This window comes from Thalia democratica, chromosome 2, assembly GCF_965202585.1.
Source record: "Thalia democratica chromosome 2, ktThaDemo2.hap1.1, whole genome shotgun sequence".
In the NCBI taxonomy this organism is placed as follows: Eukaryota; Metazoa; Chordata; class Thaliacea; order Salpida; family Salpidae; genus Thalia; species Thalia democratica.
The window spans coordinates 39,927,245-39,953,345 of record NC_139166.1 but is presented as its reverse complement, the minus strand read 5'-3'; the positions used below and the strand labels follow the sequence as shown (position 1 = coordinate 39,953,345).

The 26,101-nt window shown below is 26.4% G+C and overlaps 1 protein-coding gene across 3 annotated transcripts in view; it reads left to right on the top strand.

Annotated features, from left to right (window-relative positions):
* LOC145830198 (proto-oncogene tyrosine-protein kinase ROS-like) overlaps positions 1-25,316 on the top strand; it is a 53,498-nt gene extending 28,182 nt beyond the window's left edge. For 2 of the 3 annotated variants that reach the window (XM_082938114.1, XM_082938116.1), the window contains exons 6-17: positions 1,253-1,328; positions 6,435-6,503; positions 6,565-6,749; positions 8,738-8,859; positions 10,549-10,690; positions 12,696-12,799; positions 18,986-19,180; positions 20,496-20,630; positions 22,680-22,767; positions 23,154-23,298; positions 24,384-24,430; positions 24,837-25,305. In XM_082938114.1, coding sequence (XP_082794240.1) covers positions 1,253-1,328; positions 6,435-6,503; positions 6,565-6,749; positions 8,738-8,859; positions 10,549-10,690; positions 12,696-12,799; positions 18,986-19,180; positions 20,496-20,630; positions 22,680-22,767; positions 23,154-23,298; positions 24,384-24,430; positions 24,837-24,887 — 1,359 coding nt within the window. In that variant the 3' untranslated portion in view covers positions 24,888-25,305. Of the gene's footprint in view, positions 1-1,252; positions 1,329-6,434; positions 6,504-6,564; positions 6,750-8,737; positions 8,860-10,548; positions 10,691-12,695; positions 12,800-18,985; positions 19,181-20,495; positions 20,631-22,679; positions 22,768-23,153; positions 23,299-24,383; positions 24,431-24,836 lie in introns of all 3 variants that reach the window. The other variant, XM_082938115.1, reaches the window with a different exon arrangement.
* Positions 25,317-26,101: the final 785 nt, after the last annotated feature.

The window sequence follows — 26,101 nt, the reverse complement described above, 5'->3', positions numbered from 1 at the left end:
CATATTGTAGTTCAACAATCAGCAAATATTTTGTTTTATGGCTACAAATACTTGAACTATTAGTTTTTATAGTTCGATTTCATAAAAGTAATGAAGTAAGTTTTATCATTTACTGAAATGATAGAATTTGCAATAAGCTAAAGCCAGTGGTATTACCTCATAATTTTGAATCCAAAAAACAATAACATTTTAGTAAACTTTTAAAAAACATACTAAGGGCACATAGGGGGTAAATCACTTTTTTCACAATTTGATCTTACTTTGTTGATTTTTAACTAAGCTACAAGATGCTTTTACAGATATTTAAAATTCATAATAGATTTTGAGATATAGCCGGTCCAAGTCGGAGACTACAATAGGTTCCTTATGTTAGTGCTGTTAGATCAATTTGTGAAAAAACGATAATTCCCCTATGCCCTCAAAGAAGATATGCTGAGATATAAATGTTACAAATAGTTAATATTTCTAATCTTTCTTTAAATACTCATTAAGTTTTTCTATAACTAGTGTACTTAAATATAGTAAAATTTTATAGCTATTTAGTCATTAAGATCACTTCGTGTCAGTTTTTCGTTTATTTCCGATTGCCACACTTTTAGGCTAACTCAGGCTGGTTTGAAACTTTAAAAAAACTTAGGGTAGTTTGAATATTTTCACATTATTAAAAAATAACTCAGATTAGTTTGGATAATTTGACTAAATCTCTGGATAGTTTGTTATTTTGAAACAAGTTACGTTAAGTTATTAAAAGTTACGTTTTTTATTGTAAAAATTAGCTTATTTTGTTATCATTATGGAACTTACTGTTATATATATGTTATTTATACAAACAGTACATTTGAAATAATTTTTTACTGTTAATAGATTTTTATTTTCAATTTTCTCATAAACTAAGACGGACTCAGGCTAGTATTACGTAACTCAGGTCAAATTTTAGTCACTCATTTTTAATTGATGGTTTTAGAAAGTAGCAACCCTGTTTATTGATTGTAAAATAGTTTTTTTTGAGGTCCAAGGTAAAGTATACAGTTTCTAATGAATAAGTTTTTCAACTCAACCCTTGTCCTCAAGCAGATTTAGACAAGTTCTTGATGACTCCCGCTAGCTATTTTCTTAAATAAAGCAATATTGTAGATATTTTTAGTATTAATATTTTTAAAGTTCGTTTCTTTAAATTGATTGTTATAGGTAATAAGAACTAATTAAATGTGGTTGTTTTTAACATCTATAAATTTTAGTTTTTTTACTTAAGGTTCATGCACAAACTTTAGCTGAAAGAGGTGACAGTACACCTCCTACTTCGATATACTCTCTTCCTGTATCAAAAAGTTCGTTTAGGTTATGAATTAGTTTTATTTATTTATTTTAAATTTAACATTAATTTTAACTTAAGTTATTAGTGATTAAAACATTTAAATAGGTTGTCTCAGTTCTACAAACGCTTTTTAAGACTTCTATTGAATAAATTATTGAAAATATTTTAAATAAACGAAAGAACTCTTAAATATTGTGTGTAGAATTTTGAAGTTTTTGAATAGTTTTTACCGTTGTTTTTATTAAACGGTTGTTACACTTTTATTGAGCATAGTTTTATTACATAAATTTAAGTTTAAAATTTTATTTTACATTTTAAAAGACAACTATTTTTTTTCTCAACCTGTTCATGTTTTTATATAATACTCTTTAAGCTGATTGAAAAATTACGAACGGACTAATTATTGCATGATAATGCGGACCTGTGTCAGTTCAAGCTTGACCATTCGCAGCTAAATTGTAATTTATTGTCAATGGGTGCACGACTATTCAAATTCGGACAATTCAAATTCCGACAATTCAAACTCTTAATAAAAAATTGAAACGGCTAAAATACAAAAAGTAATGTATATTTGTCTCACATAAAAAATGCATATGTGAATCATATTAATATCTACAGGCCATTTTTTGCTTTTTGCATAAAATTAAATATTTTTTGAGATATGGCTTTATTAAAGTAAAACACATAGTTATTTTTAGTAATTTTAAAATATCTTAAAAAATATTTAAGATTTTGCAAAAAAGAAAAAGTGGCTTGTAGATTTTAATAAGGTCTACGTATACATTTGTTATATTTCTCAAATTTATATTACTTTTTGAGATATAGTCTTTTAAAAATTTTTTTAAGAATTTGAATTGTCGGAATTTGAGTTGTCCGAACTTGAATTGTCATGTAACCATTTTCAATGGTTTATTTCCATTGACAATTAGAAATAAAACTGAATTTAAATATAAAGTTAGTTGTGAGTCTGTCACTTGTGAATTTATTTGGAAGCTTGTTGATGGGGTGTCTGAAATCTTAACTAAAGCTAAATTTGGTAGACTTTCATCGGTTTCCGAAAGTTAATACCTTTTATTTCTCTTCAACCTCTTTTATTGGTACTGCTTCATATTCTGATACTTCTTTAGGGTAGCTGTCAAAGTCGCAAAGCGTACAAAATTGCACGAGGGTACAAAATTGCACGAAGGTACTTTTGCATGAGGGGATAAAATTGCACGAAGACACTTTTGCACGAGCAGACAATTTTGCACGGGTTGATTTTTTTATTATTTCTTTTTTATTTTTTCATCATATTTTATTTAGTTTTATTTTTATTATAAATGTTACCCCTAACCTTTACCCTCGATCAATCACTTGGTTTATTTATTATTTATTTTTTTCTTTATTTTTATTTTTTATTATCACTTTTACCCCTTACCCTCGGTCAGTAGCTCTTTTTTTTGATTATTATTATTTTTTTCAATTTATTATATTTTATTTAGTTAATTATTTTTGTTATCACTGTTACCCCTAACCCTCGGTCAGTAACCTTTTTTTCTTTTTGATATATCTTTTAGTTTTTTTTCTGTTTTTTTTTGTTTTTTTACTCTCGTGCAAAAATATAACTCGTGCAAAATTAACCTTTGGTGCAAAATTGTCTTTATGCAATTGTGTGCCCTCGTTCAAAAATATCTTCGTGCAATTTTGTTCTTGGGCAATTTAGTCCCCTCGTGCAATTTTGTCTTCGTGCAATTTTGACCCGTTCCCACTTCTTTAATATCAAATTCAATAACAGTTTCAAATTCTGTGCGCTGTATCTTATTCTGCAATTGATTTCCGAATTGTTTGTTACAATACGATACACCTATAACTATGATATGTCTAATAATATACCTATGTAAATAGTAATAAGTTGAAAAGTACAAGCATTATTTGGAAGCCCGATTCTAATAAAAAGTATAAGTCTTGAATAAGTATCCAAAAATAAATAAAGAAACATGTAATTAATGAAGCAAAAAGCCTGTTAAAAACTTGTAATTTTTAAACCTTGTAATCACCGTAAATTAAATAACTAAAAACTGTGTAAAAAATATTTGTTAAATTAAAAAAAGAAAAAAAGAAAGTTATGGCCTGGGTAGAATTTATATTGGCTAAACAGTAGGTAGATTTAAAGATAAGCACTTAAAAACACTTTTAAAAACATTGACAATAAAAAAGTTGTTTGCTTGTAAGATTAGCACTCAGCTTAGTTTTCTATTTATAAAGTCATGTTAGTATTTTTATAAACATAAGCGAAATTTTTGATCTTTAATGTGATTAAGTTGTCTCGTTTTAAATATTTTGCAAATTTTAATTAAACATTCAAAACTTAATTTGAAGTCTAACAAAAAGTTATTATAGCCTAAAATTAAATATTTTAAATAATTTCATCAAGTTAAATTATAATATTTTGAAACTTATTATGGTTGTAATTATTTTAGAAAAGTCAAACATGTATACAAGCATTTCTTCACATAAGCAATGCAAAGGTGCAAACAAATAGCTGCAGGTATGATTATAAATAAAGTAAACGATATAGAAGTCTAAGGTAAAAGTTTTTTGAGGTGTAGTCGCAAATTTTAAAAATGAGTTGTTTAGGCTGACTAAGGATAGTTTTTAGCCACTCAGACTAGTTTTTTCACTATAGATGGTTATTATTTAAATAATGCACTGTACATAAACATCCAAAAATTAGTTGCTAATAGTTTATTATACATATCCTAACGAAACAACATTCTTGATAATAAAATAATAAAAATTTTCATGGTACTTTTTTTTAACTAACATACGTTTTTCTGTTTAAATAACAAAGAAATACCACGCTAGTCTGTAAAAAAAGTACTGCAAAAAAAAAAACAAAAAAAGATAAAGAAGATGAGTATGTGTATTGAAGAAATATAAGCCATATTTGTTATAGATTAAGCACTAATAGTTGACACAATATATATTAATCACCAAAATTGAAAAATGAATACTTCAATAAACCATAATAGCACTATGAATTATTGTATGTTGGTTACTTAACACAACTTTAAAAATTCATACTGCAATGCTTCAAAGAATTGTATGTTTATTATTTGATACATTGTAAAATAATTTCTAATGAAATCCAAAGCTATACTAGTTAGGAGCAACACAAAGCAATTACAATATTCACAAGAATTAAGTCAAAATTACAATAAAATAAATTACAAAATATATACTAGATTCACGTTAAAAGTTTTAAAAAGTGACTAAAGCAGGGGACAGCCACATTTCAAAAAAAAATATTCGTGTGCTGCGGTTGTGTTTTCTGTTTTAATTCTTCCTAAATATCGGGTTCCCACTTCCCTATAAATCCCTATAAATTTGCACTGTTCTAAAAAATCCTAAAAAAAAATTGAAAAACATGTGAGAGTCCCTAGAAATTATGTTTTTTGCTTTGTGATTGAAGTTTAGAAGCCAAAAGAGCGATACCGCGTGGTGAAAAACACGTAATTTTTTTTAATCCAAATATTTGCAATCTCAATTCAAGACTATGACTCTATGGCACCACCTAGCGGATTTGATAAAATACAGTTTATCTAAAGTTTGCTTTTTTAACTATAATTAGAGCTCAACAACCCTCGAAATTTTGTAAATCTCTTATTAAGACTGTGCTTATTAACGATTAATGACATATCTTACTTTATTACCTTAAAAATATGTTCGTAGCGTTTAAAGTTCATTGCTTATTTTTTTGGTTGTTTCCCTATAATATTTTTTGATTTTAATTTTTTTTATTATATTTTAATTTTTCTATACTTTATGGATTTACCTATAATTTTTCTTTGAAATTTTATTGGAAACCAAGTAAATATCTAGCGTATGTTCCGAACTTTTCGTAGATTTTACCTGAAACCTTCTTTCCTCTTTCACTCAAACCTCAGAATATCTAGTTGTAGTTTCAAAAATTTTCCTTCGCAGGCCAAATTTGCATGCTCGCGGACTGAAGTTTGCCAGCCCTTTGACTAAAGCATAAAATAAAATGGTAGTTAAATAATAAATGGTTTAAATAATAAATACGTCATAATATTATGCTTGAAAAATACTTACATTTATGGACAGACGCGTATAGTTATATATTAAAAAAAAATACTTTTAAAAAATGACTGTAAAATACTTACAATTAAATAAAAAATTTACAATTAATTGAGTGTATAGTAATATATTAAAGTTTTACAATTAACATATTTTTAAAGTATCGAGGCTACTATGTGTTAAATTAAATGTAAGCATGCAGTAAAAAATCTTCCCGCTGATATTTTATACGTAGAAGGTAAGAAAAGGACGGCTTATCTGTGATTGAAATAAAGGATTCTAATTAAAGTTAAAAGTTGACAAATGAAAACATAAAGTAAAGAAATAAGAGACAGACAAACAGGTCGGATAATAAAAGATAACATATATACAAAAACTCAGTATAATTAGGTAATTATGATTAAACAAATATATATAAAATACATGTGTTCGTGTGAAATGAAAAGGGAATGGTACAAAAACGCAAAGATGTTATTTATAGAAGAATCATCGGTTGTAAACACAGTTGTTTTGAAATATACTGCATTTTATTTAACAATTGTTTTCTATCTCCGGCTACTGTTGCCATGCGCTCGAGCTTGCTGACTTGGCAAGTCTTACTCGCGCCACCGATACACTTTTGTGTGGTGCAGCATGCTTCATTTCTTTCCGGTTTACATTTAAAATATACATTTAAAAAAACTGCGAAGCGAAATCCTAAAATCTAGTTTTGCCCTTTTTAGTTATATGATTAAACAGTGTACACTGTACATAGCTTTAAAATGGCCTTTCATCAATCCAATATAATATTTTTCTTAACAATTGTATAGGTTAATTTTTTATTGTGGAATAAAAAAAAACTATTTAAAGAAATTGATAATTTTGTTCTTAATAATCTTTTAACAAGTTAAAAGAAAAAGTGTGGCATGAAGTAAGTTGAAAAAAAGATTTTTCTGTACAAAACTTTTATTAAAAAATGTAATAGTTTTTAATTACTTAAAATATTTATTTTGTTTTACTTTATGATTGTTAAAAAATATATTCTAGTTTATCTATTTTTCAGATGAGCAAAATCTACTAGCTTTGATAAGCATTCCAATTGCTTTTATTCTCATTGTTTTACTTGGAACTCGTAAGTTTTACAAAATTATTTCAGAAAATCTCTGATATTTATATAGATTTTATTTCTTTAGTATATTGGCAACATAGAAAAAGTAAAAAACTGTCGATAAAGATTCCTGACGTCATAGAAATGCGAAATGATTGGCTGAGAATTGCAAAACAAGGTGTTGATAATGTAAATATAGAAAGTCTACCAACAATTCCACGTGAAGACTTCAATTTTGGAAAGAAACTCGGAAAAGGTGCATTTGGCGAGGTATTTAGGAAACAATACACTAAAATTACTTAACAAAAAGATCTTGTTGTTGTTGATCTTGCGGTAAAGTTCATTAATTATTATTGATGGCGCGAAACATCTCAACTCTGTTGATGATGGCCGTAATAACTACTGGTTAAAACTGATCAAACGAGCGCAGACTATAATCTCACAATAAGCTGACAATGTCTGAGACGTTGGGTTTAGAATGATTTAATGTGTCAATTTTTTCAACTTTAACCACAAACGGTCGCTTCTGTACTTTGTACATAAGCCCGCTTGGTTCAGATCACAATAGCGGTTTCTCGCGACTATTCCTACCTGATGAGTCCTAAATTGGATGAAATCGGTCGTAGGATTGTCTCGGATGCTGTTGTTGTTGTTGATCTTGCGGTAAAGTTCATTAATTAATAACAAAAAAATAAGGAGTCAAGCATGAATTTAAAACTATGCTTTATAATTTAACTGACTAATAAGAATTAGTTTTAAGCAGTAAGATAAGTCTTGCTTGTTCTTTTTAAAATCTATAAGTTACGTTTTATTACTGCTTCCGAAAGGTAAGTATAATAATAGTAGCTTAGATATCTACATTAGATTTTTATTTTGACGTATTTAACTACTAAGGTAGATTACAATATATTTTCGTTTTTATGGCATATTTAGTTAAGTTAACATTAAATAGTACGAGATGTCGTGTTTATTGAATAAAAGCTTTTATGTAAAAGTTAGAAGTCCTTAGAAACAGAATTATCTTAGACACAAAACTTTTACTTACGAAATTTATACAACCTCTTTTTTATCAAGTGTTTAAGACCTGAAGTTTTTATAAAAGCTTTTCCTTATTGAAATATTTTAAATGGTTTCGATTTATTACTGTTTGTTGCAGTGAGTAGTAGATATTTATACTTTCTATCAATACATCAAAACAGTGGAAGAGAAATATTATAATGAACATACGTTTGTCAACTCCTTGAACATTTTGAAAGTCTTTCAAAACTAATCATATAAAAAGTTTTACACCTATTTTTGTTAGGTAAATAAATAATTTTACTCAATTTATTTTATGAATATGATTTTTAAATGTTTAACACCTTTTCAATTATAAAACTCAACTTTTTATTATGTTTTAAAATTTTTATGAATTTAACAAATTTTGTATTTTTTTTTTCTTTGGAAAAATTATTGTTTAAAAAAGTTAATTGATATAGTCTAGGTCAGGGTTTTCCAAACTTTTCATAACTTCTGGTGTGAGTTCCAAAACTAGCCAAAGAGTTTTTTTTTTTGCTCTTAATCATGAGCTTCTCCAGAATACCTAGTGTAAGTTTGAATTTTTCTCTATTATCTAATGTAAGTTTCAAAATTACTCTGTGATAGGCCTAAGACTTTTTTTTTTATTTATTTATTATTTTTTTGCTTTTCATTATCAACTCCAGAATATCTAGTGTAAGTTTCAAATAATGGCCTTCTGGCTCGTTTTCAACTCATGACCCCCTGAAATCCTAAAATGACCCTTAAAGGGATCATATGACCGATATTGGGAAACCCTGATCTTGGTTATTTAATATTTTAATAGAAAATAGCTTGAAAGTTTAGGCTACTTTTTAAACATTAATTATACGTTTGCAATACACGTAAGTTATTGATCAGGCAAAACGAACCCATGACAATAAAAAAGTGCCAGTTTTTATTCAAGTTATCTTGAAAACCCAAAAATTGAGTATAACCCTGTTTGTCAAAAAGTTGTGTTGACAAAACATAGTGTCATACTTAACAAACAGTATTTATTCTATATGATGGTTATAATTTCGAAATTTAATGTACAATATTGTTTAGCATAAGTCAAAATTAACAAAACTATAATGTATCAATTCAGTAGTATATGTTATAAATACCAAGCTAAATAATTTTTTATGTTTACAAATCATTTTTAACTTAACTTTTATTAAAATATATTATAATCTAAAATTTGCCAAATTTTTACTATCTAGGTGTACAAAGCAAAGCTAAAAAATGGTGAATACAAAGGTTTTTCTGTAGCCGTAAAAACTATTAATGATGATGCGAATGACAAGGAAAAACAAGATTTCATGACAGAAGCTTATTTCATGAAGTAGTTTTGATGTTTTTAGACAAGCTTGTAAGAAAATTTAAGTAATATAAAAAAAAACTTTGTCTTAATCACAGAAGCTAATTTACAGTAACCTCTCGCATCTATACGCACTCGTGACGTTACGCACTCTCGTTTAGTTACGCATTTTAGAATTTTAGTTTTTTTTAATATTGCACAAAATAGGTTTATTGTATATTTTCAATTTAAAATATGTTTTTAAATGTTAACTTACCTCTCTATTTCTTTAGACTTTGTAAACTTATGTTCCTTGAATAATTGATAAACATTTAGTTATACCTCAGTATATCAGAAACTTTGTTAATAATAACACTTTAATTTTTATACTTTTGTTCAAAAGAAGAAATCCCATTACAGCACCAAATGCATATTTTTGTAAAAAGCTATAGAAACAAATTTTAATATAGACACTACACTATTTCTTAGTTGTAAACAAATGCTTAATTTTGAATTTAGTTTGCCAAGTAGAATAGAATATAAATATTAAGTATCAAATAAAAGTCATATATAAACAAAGATAAGATAAAATCTACTTATTATTAAAAAAAAAAAAATTTTCTACAAGTATTATTATTGTTATATATAAATTTAAATCTTATTTTTTAATATATGTATAGTTTTATCTTTTGTTTTCATTTTTATAAATAAATAAACAAATTGTTAAAATTGGGAAAATCCCCAGTTTGCTCTTAACTAGAAGCAATATCAAAAAACAGCCATTATAGTAAGTATATTTGGCACCTCTCGTATCTTTACGATCTCTCGTATCTTTACGTACTTTTTCTGTGGACACAATGTGTGTAAATAAGCGAGAGGTTACTGTATTTTATTTTTTCTTGTTATTTTATATAGTAGTAAAACACTTTTTTCTTTATATTAGACAAGCGTTGTATTATGTATGTTAATATTTAATGAAGATTACAAATATCTCGCCAAATAGCAGAAAAACTATTTAATTTAAAGTAATGCACATTGTTAAACACTTTTAATATTATTAGTTGCTTATTAATAATCAAGTCTTATCAGCTTAATGGTAAGTATGATAGTGCGAAAATATATCGGCTCTGTCAATGATAGCTAAAAAGTATAACTAATAAGTTGATATTAGCTAATTAACTTGAAACAAGCGTAAACAATTATCTAACGTTGAAAGTGACTACGTTAAAAAATGATGAGTTGTGATGGTTTATTTTCATAAATTTTCTCTCCTTACCCACAAAAACGGACTCATCAGTGAGAAAATCCTTAAGCACTTTTGGTTAGACTGGTATAACAGTTCGATTTAACTAAGTATTCCTTTTGAGTCCTAGTGAAGATAGAAGCAGGTCTCAGAATGTCGCAATAATTGGTGTTGACTAGTTGTGCGGTTTAGTTAAATGCTTTTTATTTTTTACAGGGTTGGCAAAAAAACGTAAAATTTGACAATTTACGCTATAAAAATTTGAATTGAGAAATTTTGAAAAACCAACCTGGAATTGGTAACAAAAATCACTAAAAAACCTGGAATTTAAAAATTTTTACATGTAAGTAGTAAAATTTCAATTTGACACATAAAATCTATTGTAATAATATCATAGCAACCATAATATCAGTATATTTACCTAATTAAAAAAAATTAAATTATTTTATTTAAACTTCTAACTTTCTTTGATAAATTTTAAATTTAAACAGCAAACTGCGTCACAACAACATAATCACACTGATAGGAGTTTGTCAAAACCCGTTTTACATAGTATTAGAACTTATGGATGGAGATTTGCGAAATTTTCTTATCGATTCACGACCACCTAGCTATACACGGAGAAATAGAATAGTATTTTTTTGATTAGCATTCAAAATTACTTATTTTTTAGTTGATTTGTAAAATTTGTGATGTTTTACTTCGTTAGTAAAAATTATTTCTGTAAACTCAGTGTTCCAAATTTAATATTAACTTCGGAGTATGTTTCAATGAGTGAAACAAATTATAATTTTTTTGTATACTTTTTAGCTTTACATAGGTTTTTAGTCAATGAAAGCTTCATAACGTTGGTTTATAATAATAATGGACCTATTTAGTATTGATTTTTTTAAATCTTTAGTTTAATTGTGTTAGTGTAGGTTGGGACTTTATAGTTCTTATATTTAGTATTTTAACTAAACATTATTTAATAAAAATTTACTCATCTTTAACTTGTTTTTAAATTTATTGAAGCTTTTAGCTCTTAAACAAATCAACGTTCAAGAGATAAATAAAATTGAATATGATAAACATTAAAACATTTTTTAATGTGCTAAAGCTACTATGATCTTAAATTAATAAAAATATAAATAATTATCATCATATAAGAGTGCTTGTTGTAAACCATGGGTTGGTAAACTTGGGCGTGAAAAGCGAAAATATGTGGCCCATGGTGTAGTTTTCAGCTAAAACAAAGTTTTTTGTGATAAATACATACAAGCTCTTTATTTTATAAGTAGTAACTACTAGTACTATAGTGTATATGTTATTGCATGTTTAACTACACTTTTGGTTTAAGAAGGTATTTTTACTGACTTCTACACTTATTTGGAATGACTGCCACCAACGAAAGACTTTTCTATACAGGCACGCGAGCAATTTTTTAGAGAAATTGGCACGTTACTTATTTAATGCTGCCGATCTCTGATGTAACCAAATTTAAAACAAACATATATAAAATATGGTCAAATATGTTTATTCCAAAGCAATCTGAGAATAAAGCTTTAATTTTTAGCTGTTCGTTTAAAAATTATAATCTGTAAGTTCACTCTGCATACACCGTTAAAAAGCTTAAAAATTGCATACAATGTCCTAGTTCTGGCAGGATTTGTAATTCATTAATTAGTAGAATATTGCCCTGCTTTGTTAATTCCTCTTCGGTCTGCAGTTCTTCGGAACACTTGTCGTTATGTATGAGATGTTCTGATCGACAGAGCAATTGTACTGTTGATGACATTGGCGTCAAAAAGCTCCGAACCTTTTGATGTTAACATAGTAGTTCTTTTTTAATGGTGTAAGCAGGTTTAACTACTATACGTTTTACATTTTTGGAATTTTTGTTTATAGTTATGAACGTAAATTCTTGTAAATAAGGAAAATTTTATATAAACAGGGTTTTTAAAATTATTTATTGCTATGTTTTTAAGCATCCTCGATTTTCTTAATTTTTATTTATAAAAGTGTTTTTTGAGTATTTATATTCAAATAGCAGGTTTGAAATTTTTAATATTTGTTATTTATTTAGCTATTAGTTATTGTATACTTCAAATTAACTTGTTTTGTTAAAACAATTCGGCGGATTATTTTAATTTCATTTATCTCTTGATAAGATTGTTAAGTTGTTCTTAGAAAAACTTCGAGATAAAATAAACGCAAGATAAAGTTTTTTTTAGGGTAGCTTGAGAGTTCTGCAAATCATTAGCATTATGTAGCAAATCATATTTGACAAGTTTGTAAACAAGCTTTTTTTGATTAATTTTCTATATGTTTGGGTTAAGTGGGTTAGGGATATGGGTATTAATAAAAAATATTTAAGCTTTAAAAATACTGCTGACTCCGCAAATACGCAAATATTTTTCTACATTATGCTAATGATTTTTACAATTCTCAAGCTACCCGTTTTTTTATAAACTAATTAAACTTATTTACATATTTTTGCTACCATAAGATACTTTAATACTCAAACAATTCTAAAATAGTCAATTGATACGTTGAATTAACTACATTTTGTTAACGAAGTTATTATAAAAGCATAGTTGTTTAAATGTAAAATAAGTACTTGTGTTGCATTTTATATAAAAAGTACTATTTTTTTAAGATGGGTAGTGGTAGATGTAAACTGAATTTAGTTGATCTTTTATCAATCTCAATTGACGTTGCGTCAGGTTGTGCATATTTGGAAAGTCAAAACTACATACACAGGTATATTAATTTACTGGAATTAAAACAGAATTTTTAATTACATTATTAAAAAATAAATTTTATTTAATTTTCCACTTCTTTTTTAATTTAATTTAAATAAAATGTGGCAATATCGTTGTAACCTTAATAGCCTGTCTTAATGGATTACTTTTGTATATATAGTTAAATTACTTTCTATAGAAATAAATACAAGAGCTACAGAGTTAAAAATAGCTAGCTTAATTTTTTTTATTCAAATTGTTAACAGCAAAGGGAAACAACAATTTATAAACAACATGTACAAAATAAGTGCAAAAACAGTTTAAAATCAACAACAACTCAATAAAAATATAATCATTAACCGCAAACACAAAAATTGCCGAAAAGTTAAATAAAATTTATAAACAAAGGGGGAATTTATTACATTTTTTCTCGTTTGGCCTTTCAACTGAAGCCCTTACGAGGAGTTTCTATTACTATATTTCTTTTTTTAACTTAAATTCAAATAATTTAAGTACATGTGAATTCAAAAAATTAATCAAACGTTGCTTTATATCGTGAATTTTTTGAAAGATCAAAAAATTTTACCATGAAAAACTGATATACAGCATTACTTCAAAACGCAGTTAAGTTATTAGAGTTAGTAAAGTCTTATAAAGTTTTTATTCCTCCAGCGTCAGCTGCCGCTTCACCACGCACTCTTTATACTCTGAACTGTTCCCTCTCATCACGGCTTACAAATGTCGCTGCTGCCTACTCTCAAACTCCTCTCCGTCTTGACTGTTTCCTTTTTTCACTGCATTCAATTGTCTTCGATGCATGCTAACGGTTGAATCAGTGACTGGTCTTTTTATCTTCTACTACCTTCTTCTCAATGGCGGTGTTTTCTGACACGCATTTCACAGGAATTTTATAATCTGCGGTGCTCTCTAAGTTATAAATGGAGCCATGTGATAGCGAATTGCAATTTTGAGTTCAGTTGACTTGGGAACCATAAGCAATGTAGTCCAATGCTGAGAATTTCTGAGACCAAAATGATTAACATATATGAAAAAGCAAGTATCAAGGTGCAAAAAAAAAAAAAATCATGTAACTATCAAACATTAAAACAATGTTTTGAAAAACAATTAAAAAAATATCTTGTGAATTAAAGAAATCCTAACAAACCACTATATATTTCAAACAATTTTTAAAGCTTTTTTCATCTATAGCTATTTTATTCTGCATAGTAATACAATACTAGCTATAAATACAAACATAAACCATACTAAATTTCACAACAGTTTATGTATATATCATACCAACAATTTCTCTTTTAAGAGTTTTATATATAGCCATTAATTTTTAATATAAACAAGATAAAGTTACAGTTCGACACAATTTTTTGCCTAAATCAAAAAAAAAAATTAGCTACCAAAGTCAAATTACAAGAGAGTTCACATAGAAAAATAAATAAACTGGCGGAAGCAATTTGCATTCAATTTACACATTTACCTTTTTTGTCATTATTATTTTTCAATTGTTAAAGAGTTGCAGAATGTATATTGCATTTAAAAAACAAAGGCTAGACAGACATTTAACTAAAAAGCTGTTTAATAATAAACTTGCAAAACTCTTTTTAAAAAAACTTAGAATAATAAAAATGAGCTCTTTAGTCAGAATAATATTGTCCTGTTAAGCAGCTAGAAAATTATGTTTTAATCAGATTCAATATTTTTAGATTTGTTTAAAGTTAAAATGGAAAGTTTGTTTGAAAGCTCTTTTCAGTTGATAAGATTATAATGCTACACTTATAAATACAAAACTATGAATTAAATAGAAACTTCCAAAATCAGATTCAAGTTTAAAAATTTTTCTTAAGACTTTTTTTGTTCAAAAAAAAAATTTTATTGAGTAAAAATTTTTAAGGAGATACCCTTTAATATATAATTTTGTCTAAAATTTTAAGTTAGAAACAGTTTATTCTAAAACAGGCATCAATAGACTATCAGGGTTGCCACTCGGTCAGGAAATCAGGAAAAGTCAGGAAAAATTAAAAAAAAAGACAAAAGTCAGGAAAAAATGGGGGGTTTTGAAAAAAAGTCAGGAAAAATCAGGAAATTTGATAATATTTGAAGAAAAGTCAGATTTTGTCAGTTTAAATTTACAAAATTTCTTGTTTTCCAAACCCTTCAAATTGTAAAAATTAATTAAAAGTCCTTTAAAGTCAGAAAAAAATTGCAAAATTTTCCTATAAATTTGCAAAAATATTTAATTGTATTTCCAATACCTTCATCTGGTATGAATTAGTAAAATATCCTTTACAAAACTGCAAAAATTTTTTATTAACATATTGAACAAGTACCCTACTTGAACAAGCAGATTTTGTAAGCTTTTTAGTATTGATGATCTGTAGCAAGGACACTTTCATAGTGAAACTGTGATATATACACAAAAGTTTATCAAGCATAATTTTAGAATCAAAGTGTTTTTGTTTAAGTTAGTAATTGAGTTCTTTATAACTAAACACTTATTTTAGTATTTTATGTAACAAGTTAGTGTGTATACTTTACCTCTTTATATTTTTTTCAAAGTTGTTTAAATATATAAAATAAGTTATAAGAGAGGTATATGCCAAAATTAAGTTCACTTATTATTTGTATTTTTTGTAGAGTAACTTAAGTTTTTAAAGTATTTAAGAGTATATTTATTTGTAACAAATTTTATACTAAATGATAAGAGGAAATATTTTATAAATGAAAGTAAAAATAAATAAGTGCCAAAAGAAAAAAATGAAGCCCACAAGTTGTGGCTTGATTTAGAGAAAAGATTCTGTTCAACAAGTGTAGGGGCAGCAGATGAGAGCGATTTAAATAAAATGAGGCAAATGATTTTAAGTGCAAATAAAATGAAGCGGAATGCAGTATAGATGAAGGAAACCATTTAATTTTAATAGATGAAGAAGTTAAAGTGCTAATAAAAAAACGGAGAAAATAAATTTTAGTACATCATTTAAAAAAACAGTATTTGATTAAGTTCTTTATTGTTTTAAGGTTTGAGTTGTGAAAGTTCCTTATTGATTTAAGGTTTTAATTGTAAAAGTTCCTTATATGTTGTTTTGTTTATTTAGATACATTTCTGCTAGGAAATTCTAAAAAAAATGTGTTCTTTATTGTTTTAAGGTTTCAACTGTAAAAATTTGTTATTGTTTTAAGATTTTAGTTGTGAAAGTTCGTTATTTATTCAAGGTTTTAATTGTAAAAGTTCCTTATATGTCGTTTGTTTATACATTTATGATACATTTATGCTAGGAAATGCTAAAAAATCGTGTCTTTTTTCAGACAAGCTATGTTTATAAGGTAATAAACAAGTATTTTGCTGATAGAGCTGTTTATTACAAACATCAATCATACACAGATGGTTTAAGTGATGTACTAGAAGTTTGATAATAGAATTCAGCAAAAAAACTGTTGTTTTTAACTTGTATTAAAATAAGATTGAAAGCTTTATTTAGTGTTAAATGTTAGAATATGTATTTAGTAAGTTTAATTTAAGAGTTTGATTTAGAAAAGTCAGGAAAATTTTGGTAAAAAGTCAGGAAATTTTTCTCAGCTTGATCACTGGCAACCATGGGTGTGCCTTAATATTTTTTTGCCTTTATTAAACTTAGTTTTTGATGATTGGACAACTGAGATCTATGGGAAGTTTGAGTATAATTTGACTTGCTGCTGTTGCAAAACATCACTTCTTTGTTTGTTATATTTTCTTGAGAACTTTTTGTAATTATGACAGTTTTGTTCAGACAGGCTGTCCCTGCCCACAATTGATTTGTTGAACTGTGACTTCACAATTTCTTTGGTATGAGAATTGATAATTTGGTTCTTAAAACACCTGCCAAATAAGTTTCTACAATGTATTTTCTCATAATTGACCTCTTGGACTGGTAGTTTATTTCTTCTTTGGTATGAGGATAGTTGATTTTGTTTATTAATACACGTGCTAAAAGAGTTTTTAGGATGTCTTTGCCTACATATAACTTGTTGGTCTGGCAGTTTATTTTTTCTTTGGTAAGAGAACTGATGATTTTTTTTTTTGAAACATCTGTCAAAAGAGTTTTTATGATGTCTTTGGTCATATATAACTTGTTTGTCTGGCAGTTTATTTCTTTTTTGGTTTAAGAACTGTTGATTTTGTTTTTGTTTCTTGAAACATTTGCCTTGTCTTGCCCCATCTCTTGGTTTGTTCATGTCTAAGTCACATTTTAATATCACATATCATCTGAACTCTTTAAAGCCTAGAAATAGACTACTGGATATCTTGTCCTTTAAATGTTTTGGTATAAGGTGCAAAAAAATAAACTTCATTCTGCAATATTTCCATATCTTCGAAATCAGCAAGCCACTTTCTGACTTCAATGTTGAAGTCCTGGCCACTTACATGGTAGATTTGTTTTTTGATAGTAACACCTGTGGTAAAATTACACATTTTTCAATTAGGAATATCTTTAAGCTTGTAAAGTTTATATCTTTACGGTCAGTACATAAGTTATAGGCCCACATGTCTTTGTTAGGCCAAAACTCCCGAATTATCCAGTATTTCTCAGCTTCATAAAAATGCTATGATCAGCCAAACGTTTCTCCAAGTATAAAAATTGTTTTAATCTTCTATCTTCAAAGTTTAAGTTTGTACAGCTTGTTGGTTTGTTATCATGACACTATTAGTATTTCCTGAGTTAGACGGTTCTACAACTGACATTTCCTGATTTAGCTATAAGGTGCGATGTCTAAGTCCGGTCACCAATTGTAACCCTAATGGCCTGTCTTAAGGAATTACTTTTATATATAAATTTAAGTTACTTTTTATAAAGTTAAATACAAGAGCTACAGAGTTACAAATAGTTTAATCTTTTTTATTTAAATTTATAACATCATTGAGAAACAACAATTTATAAACAACATGTACAAAATAAGTGCAAAAACAGCTTAAAACCAACAACAACTCAATAAAAAGACATTAACCGCAAACACACAAAAATGGCCAAAAACTAAAATAAAATTTAATAACAAAGGGCGAATTTGTTACAACGTTGTTTAGCTTTTTTTAATGTTTTTGATAAAAGTACTTGAAAGTATATACTTATTCAGTTTTAAGTTGGTAATAAAATATTTCTATATGACTATGTGGGCGTCAATTATTATTTTACTAAAATTATAACTTGATTTTACATAAAGACCTAAAATATAACCTATAAGCCATATTTTATATAATTGAAAACACTCAAAAAAATAAATTAGGTATACTCAGTTATGAGAAATGTTTTCAAATAAACACAATCGAGTCTCACATAGTTTTTTATTTATTTTTCGTTTGTACTTTTTTAAATTATCAATAACGACGTTTTTTTGCTGTCGTCCGTGAAGCTAAACTTTTTAAACCAACATGTAATTAGACTGCACTATACGACCATTAACAGTAGAAGACTACGACAGGTTCCGTTAATATAAAAACTCATCAGGCAGAAATTGTATCAAAGAAACGATGTTTCAGTCTAACCTTACGTCCTTAATGTACCCCACGAGGTATTTTTATAGGTACATTAAAAAAAAAAAGTGAATACAACGTTTCCTCGTGACTATATCTGCCTGATGAGTTCTATAAGATGACCAGATATGTACAGATAAAATCAATACTTTTTCTAATCATAAAATAAAATAATCCTGTCAACTTGAACAAAAAAATTGGAATATAGTGGAAGTTTGAACAGTTTATTTTTTAAAAATTGTAAAGTATTTTTTTGTGAAAACATTTATGTTTTAAAATTTAGTATCATAATTATTTTAAAATAAAACTTATTCTGTAGTTGTAATTTATAAAAAAAGTACCAAGTAAAGCCAGGTAGTGGTCTTACTCAACTTTGGGAAGTTTGTTTTATTTTTAATCTTTTAGTAACTACTCAGACAATTTTTTACAGTTGAATAAACTTTAAATTATTTTTAAGATTTTATTGTTTGAACCCGACGAGCTTACTAGTTTCTGTATATAAGGTGCAGACTAAAAAGACAAACAAAGCTATATAACTTATTTATGTTTTATCATATAAAGTGATTAAAATACTCGAGTCTTTTAAAAAAATTATAAATGAATTGTTTCCCAGTTTTATACTTTGTTATTTATATGAAAAAAAAAACTTATAAGTTTAAAATTAAAATGAAAAGTTAAAATTTTCAGAGACATAGCAGCTAGAAACTGTCTCGTTTCTACCAATGAAGGGAATTTAGTCGTAAAATTGGCAGATTTTGGACTAGCACGGAACTTGTACAAAAATGCTCTATACTTAAAAGAAGGTGAAGGTCGACTTCCTGTAAGATGGATGGCTCCAGAGAGTATCTGTGACATGGAATTTACTACGAAAAGCGACGTATGGTAAAAACAAAATTATTTTATTGTCAAGTTAACTTAAAGTTATGTAAAAAGTATTTGTTGGTCAAAATAAATAACAAAACAAAACTTATAAATTCTCGAAAAGAAACAAAATAAGTTTTCATGATTTTTTGTAAGTAGCTGCTAAAAGTTTTGGTCTGTTCTAACGATTAATATTCAAAATATCGAAAGATATTTGTTTAACGGTGTGTCACAACATGAAAAAAAGATATATTCGTGGAAATGTTTAAGTAGTTAAATATTTGTTAGAGTAATTATTTTTTGGCTTGGCAGCGTCTATATCCCCACTATATTTACTACAGCATAAAGTCTTAATTTAAAACTACGTTAATTTGAACAGTTTATCATTTTTTACTTTAATGAGTAATATAATATTTAAAAATATAATAAGTTAAATCTTGTTAAATATCGCACGTCATGAAGAACTTTTGGATATTTTGTCAATAGCTTTAAGTTTTTGTCTGATTAATTGTGTGATTGGTTTTGTTTTTTAAAGTAGTATACCTTTTAAACCTAGTCACCCCTAGCAAACTAAGTAAAAGCATTTTCCTAAATCGAAGGAAAATATTTAACATACCTGAGTACTATCTGGTGTTTAGCTTATACTATTCCAGTTTTAATAAAGATGTGCAAATTAAATATTTTGTTTACAACCAGGTTTCAGTGACAAAAAATTGTGATCTCTTCAAATAAAAAAGTAAACTGCACATAACAATATTGCTTATTAATAATGCTATTTAAAAAGCTATTCATGCATGAAAATCTAAACAAAAAACTAGAATATTACATATTCGAAAACCCAAGCTTATCAGTGTATAATCAGTACTATTTTTATAACGAATTGTATTTAATTAATATAATGCTTAATGCTTTACTTATCATTTTTAAATCATTTGTTAGTTTAAATTTGAAGCTGTCATTAATTTTTCTAAATTTTACTTGTTTAAATAAATTGAACATTTCATTTTCAAGTTCTCTAAATTCATCTTTTAATTTTGGTATAAATTTGGATTTAAAACCATATGTTTCTTTGTTTTCAACTAATTTTGTATTATAATCTTCATCAGTACAAAAATATATTTTAATTCTTACCCTTCTGCAAAAATTTCTAACTTTGTCCAGGAGTTTTAGTTTGTATTCAGTTTTGTTGCTAATTGGTATATTTTTTGTGTATTATTATCTTTATAAGTAATTATTATCTTTATTGAAATAAGCTCTTTAAATTTCAGTAATTTGAGCAAACTTTTTTAGTTAAGACAAATAACTGTATACTATTTCAGTTTGAAAACATTTAAAGGTCCTTTGGAGTAATGTTGTGGGAAGTCATGAAGTTAGGGGAAACGCCTTATGGGGGTTTTGACACGGAGGTTGTCATTGATATGATAAAATCAGGAAACACACCAGAACAACCGATAGGAGCTCCAGACAATATGTAAGTTTGTACAAAGAATTTTTACGAGTCACTAATTTAAAAACGTTTGATAACTATATTTAGTTTGATAAAGGCTAAAGTTGTTTAAAGCTTCGTCTGTAAAACTTTGGTTTTGTTTTTCATTCTTCACATGCTTAAAAACCTTTTTTTTTTTAATTAAAATTTGTTATAAACTAAAATACTTTCTGTGCTAATTATTTTTAACCATTTCCAAAGTAGTAAGTTAATTTATTTTTTTTTACTAAATTATCTAAAAAAATTATTTCATTTATTTGTTTGATTGTTATAAGATTTGAAATACAAAACAACTGTTTTTTTTAAATCAAAACCGTTTAGACTTAAAATTTCTAGCTGCCCATAAAACTCAAACATGTCTACAGATTTGTGAGCTTTAAGACGTTAATATTTGATTTATAAAAAGTGTTTAATTTGTAATTTATACTAAATGCTCTAAAACAATAAAACAGTGTATTAACATAGACAATGAAAAATAAAGTTATATTAAAACATTGGTAAATATACAGTTGTAAACTTTTCGATACACACTTGTTTTCATAGCGATAATTTATAAAATTAAACTAATAGTAAAGTGTTAGTAAACATACGGATGTAGACTATTCGCTATCAAAATAAGTTTAAGTTTCAAAAAAGGTTTTAGATAAGTTTATAAAATACTTAATTAATTCATGGCAGTAATAGTTATTTATGTAAAAGTAAAAACTTTTTAAATAAGATGTTAAATAAAAGTTAGAAACTTTCAAAATAAAACTGAACTACTTCTATGTTTAAGTTTTTTTTTTCAAATTTGAAGTTTATTTTAAGTACAAATTAAAATTTAAAAATCAATAGCTTTTATAGATTAAAGTAATAAAATTTTTCTAAAATTTTTGACTTATTTTTTAATATTAATAACTAAGTTATTAGTTGTTTTTGTTCTTTTACTTTTTGTAAATCTAAAATAACTTTTGATATATAAGCGATCAAAGTTAAAGAGTTCTTAAGATTCCCTTATGGAAGGTGCAAACTAAAAAAGTAAAAACAGACTATTACCCAAAAATGTATCTTCTACAGTTGAAGAGCAATCAATTTAAAACTTTTTATTTTAGTCTTTAGAAAAAAAATTAAAAATTTTTTTTTTAATTTCTAATCAAAATACTTTTTTTTTCAAAGTTCAAAATTATATTTTTTATTCATAATTATTGGTTCAAAAAATTCGTTTTCTGCAAGTTTTGTGGATTATTAAAAAAACAATCTCCTGCATATTTAATTTTTTTTTATGTAGGAGAAGATAAATTTTGGTTCAATTTTTTTAGAATTTTAAAATATCGTCTATTATGAATTTTTTATCCATACATTTGTATCGGAAACTTTTTTTAAATTTAACATATCTGAAAACTAATGATAAACTTTTAGCTTACAAATAAGGACCAATGTTACTTATTGTAAAAAAAAGTTATGAATTTATATGGCAATGACATATTAATTGACTGAAATTTAACTTTTTGATTTTATTTCCCTACAACTGAGTCGCTTACTATGTAGCTGTAGGAATGTTTAAAATTTTGATTAGAATACTGATAATAAAACTTTAGAGTACTTTTTAGAATATGTTTAAAATGATTGATTAATAAGTGTTTTATTTTTAGATCAAAGTTTACTATGCTAAAGAAATGTATATTTTACTATGCTAAAGAAAGTATAAAGTACATTAACATAGCTTATTTCATTGTTATTTTATAACAAATAAATGTTAAAACGACTTACTTCAGTGTTTAATTAGTTTCTTATATTCATAATTTATTTTGAAGGTGAATAATTTATTTAGTCTGAAAATTTTAGATGATGTATCTGTTATTAGTTTTGTTTAAATTTTTTTTTTCCAATTCTTAATGTTTATAGAGATGAACTCATAATTTATTTGATTAATGCAGTAGAATTTTTTTAAGCTATATATACTAGTTTTAAAACTTATTAGATTTTTTTAATTTTTTAATAAAAGTAAATACAATATTTAATACACACTAAAATATTTGTTTGTTTTATCAATAGCTATAACTTGATGAAAAAGTGTTGGACTGACCTTCCACAAAATAGACCGTCTTTCTCTTACATTTGCCAGGAATTAGCAAACTTTAAGGTTTTTTTACATTTGAAAGTTCTTTGTAACCTAGTATTTTATAATACAATTGACGTTCTGCCGTAAGTAGTATGTCCATTCTAACTTTCCATAAAATTTACACTACAAAAAAATCACAATATATAGTGATGTCAAACTGTTTATTTATTTTTTTTATTCTTTAAAGTTTTATAAACTAATTGATGATAGTGTTTAACCTAAAATAGAACTTATAAAAACAAAGCTAATGATTAAGCAAATCATTGTTTATCGTTATTTAATGTCAGTTTAAAAAACTACTAGCTTTTACGTAGCATAAAAAATGATAAGTATTCTACTTATTAACAATTTAAATTATGATACAAAAATTCTATGTACGGCAGAATGTTTTAATAACATTTATACAGGAAAGCATAATGAAAATCGGACCTATTTCAGACTGCAAAATGAATCAATCAGCACTTCTTGATTTGCTCGCTCCAACCAATGAGCGTGTAATGCTTGCTGGGTTTGAAAACTTAGCATTTACATCTGATGAATGCGATGATTATGGTTTGCTTTGTTGTTTTTCTTGTTGAATCAGTTTTAATCAGTTAAATTTAAGATTAGCGATTGTTAGAAGTTCTTAAATAATACATTTAATCCTAAACATTTTTTTTAAAGTATTTCTAGGCTAGAACTGGGTAGCGTACGGCCCGCCACTCGACCGAAGAGAGTTAATACTTATAATTACGCAATTCTGGTTATTATCTGACTCCGTGCGCTTTATAAATATATCGGTGATGATATTTAAATGTTTAGATATGACTTAGCTAAGTTATTTAGCTAAGTCGACTTAATGAGTTGCGAACGAAACTTAGACTATCTTTTAAGCTTAGTTTAATTAAATAGTTAGTTTGTTAGAATGCTTAACTAATTGTATATAAAGAAATCGAGTCTAGAAACACAAAGCTGTATTAAAATGAATATAAACTGCGATAACATGATAACAAAATATACAAATAAGCTACTCCAATTCACAAGTTAATATAAAAAACAGTCGACTTCGTACAAGAAGTACGAGGCGAACACAACCTTTTTCAACGATATGTTATTATTACCAGATCAAAACTCGACTGGACAAGAAACTTGCGTTTTACTCAACTTAAGCATATTTTAACTTTGAGAGAAAAGGAAGAAAAGAACAGCGCTAGTTGTTACAGGCCGGATCCGGCCCTCAAAGTGAAATTTACTAGTCAACCAATGTTTACAAAACTTTAGTAGAATCCGGCTTGCGAGCATATAAATCTGGCCAACTAAACCAAATTTTTAAACTTACACAATATTTTCCGAAATAAACAGAAAAAAGGGTCTTAGGTACAATTTACGGGAAATTTGAAACTTACTTCAGTTATGATAAAAATGAAAGGTCACATATATTTAATATTTTACCAAAATGAATCGAATAATTGAGTAAATTCCTCGAATTAAATGAAATTGAAATGCTCCGGCCCGCAAGGGACTATATTTTTCCACATCTGGACTGCTGTTTAAAAACGTTGCCCACCCCTATTTTAGGGTGTATTGTAGTTTTTATATTACTAATTGTTATTAAAAGTAAGCGTAGTTTATTAGTTGTATAAATTCAAGCTTTTCAGGTAACCTTGTTCGAAGAGGCTCAATTAAAGAATTGAATGCTAACATTGTGAGTAATTTTTATCCTATAGTTTTAACAAAAAATGTTAGAGTACTTGTTGGATTTGTCAAATTATTAATATTTTTAATTACTAAACTGCTTACTTAAAACATCAACTTTTTTTAAACAACAATTATCAATTTTCATTCGGCTAGAGCCATAATTAAAATGATTTTAGAAGTAGCTAATTTTTCTGAAACTTTAAGCATAATGTTTATAATGTAATTTGTAGTGTGATTATTTTTGTCTCTAAAAATTCTTTACTTTAACATTCTAACACTTATAATTTTCACCCAAACCAAAAAATGTATAGTTTAGTAGTTTAAGAAAATTATAAAGAAAATAATAGATATTTTTTTCAACTTTATATTATGTAAAACGTAATGAATATTTAAATAAAAACCTGGTATTTTAGAAGAAATTGAACTACTCACAGTTGGACTTCGCAGACGATGAAAGACTTTAAGAAGAAAAATAGATTTTAGACAGTTTAAAATGCAGTTTTTAAACTTTATGTTTTTAATGAATCAATTTAATTGTGGTTTTAGTTTAGAATAAAACGTTACATTTAACGAAATTCAATTATTTTTAAGTCATGCAATTTGAAACGCATAATGTTGTGCAAGTTTTAAATCAAAATGTTCGGATTTTGTTAGTAATTTCTTTTTTCAAAAATTTAGAGTCTAAATTAACTTTACTAATTTTAGAATAAAACGTTAAATTAAACAATTTTTTTTGAATTCATGCTATTTGAAACTCGTAATGTTGTACGAGTTAATTGTTTGTTACAACAATTTAAAATCTGAATTAGCTTTACTTTATAAAAATCAATAGATATAAAATATAATTAAAATAAAATGACAAAAAAAATTTTTACCTTAAGATAATGATTGAATAGTTACACATATTGTTGTTATTTTTATTATTACTTTAGAGAAGCTCTTGGCCACAATCTTTTTAACCTTTTTAGAACGATTAAATAAAGCTTAAATTTAATTTTGAGTAAGAATTTCTAATGTTTTTAATGTGGTATTTAAAAAAAAATTAAATAAAAAGTTTGGTATTTTGTATCTCAATTAGTGTCAAAGAAAGAGTATGTTAATTATTAAACAGCTTAAAAGAATACAATTCCATTTGATTGAATCTGAATGTTTAGCTTTAGTTTCTGTTTTTAGATTAGTATAAATTCCAAACTGTAAAGTTCACTTATCTTACACAATTCTAAAAATTTATAATTTTATAAAGTGTCTTGAATATCTCAGAATTTTTGCAGTGTTTGCAATTTTATTGGTGATCGAGTATTGTATTTTTTTATCAGTTCCACTATGGTCTGCAATTCAAACTTGTCGTGTTGTGTCACCTATGAAAGAGATGCTCTGATCAACAGAGCAAGTATACTTTTATACGAAATTTCTGAGCATTTGCTATTATTGTTATTATAGTCGTATATATTTTATTAGGGTATACCAGATTTATTGCTATATTATGATTAAAAGAAAATATTCTTTTTTAAAAATTAAATAAGCAATTGCATACGTATTTTTTTCTAAAATAAGAGAGTATTTTTAATATCTAACTTATTTTAAGTGTTTATGTTAATCTTTTGATTTCTTTTAAATATTGAATTGTAGCCCCAGTTGGTTTGGGATGCTACCTTCAAGGATATTTAAAGGGGCTTGG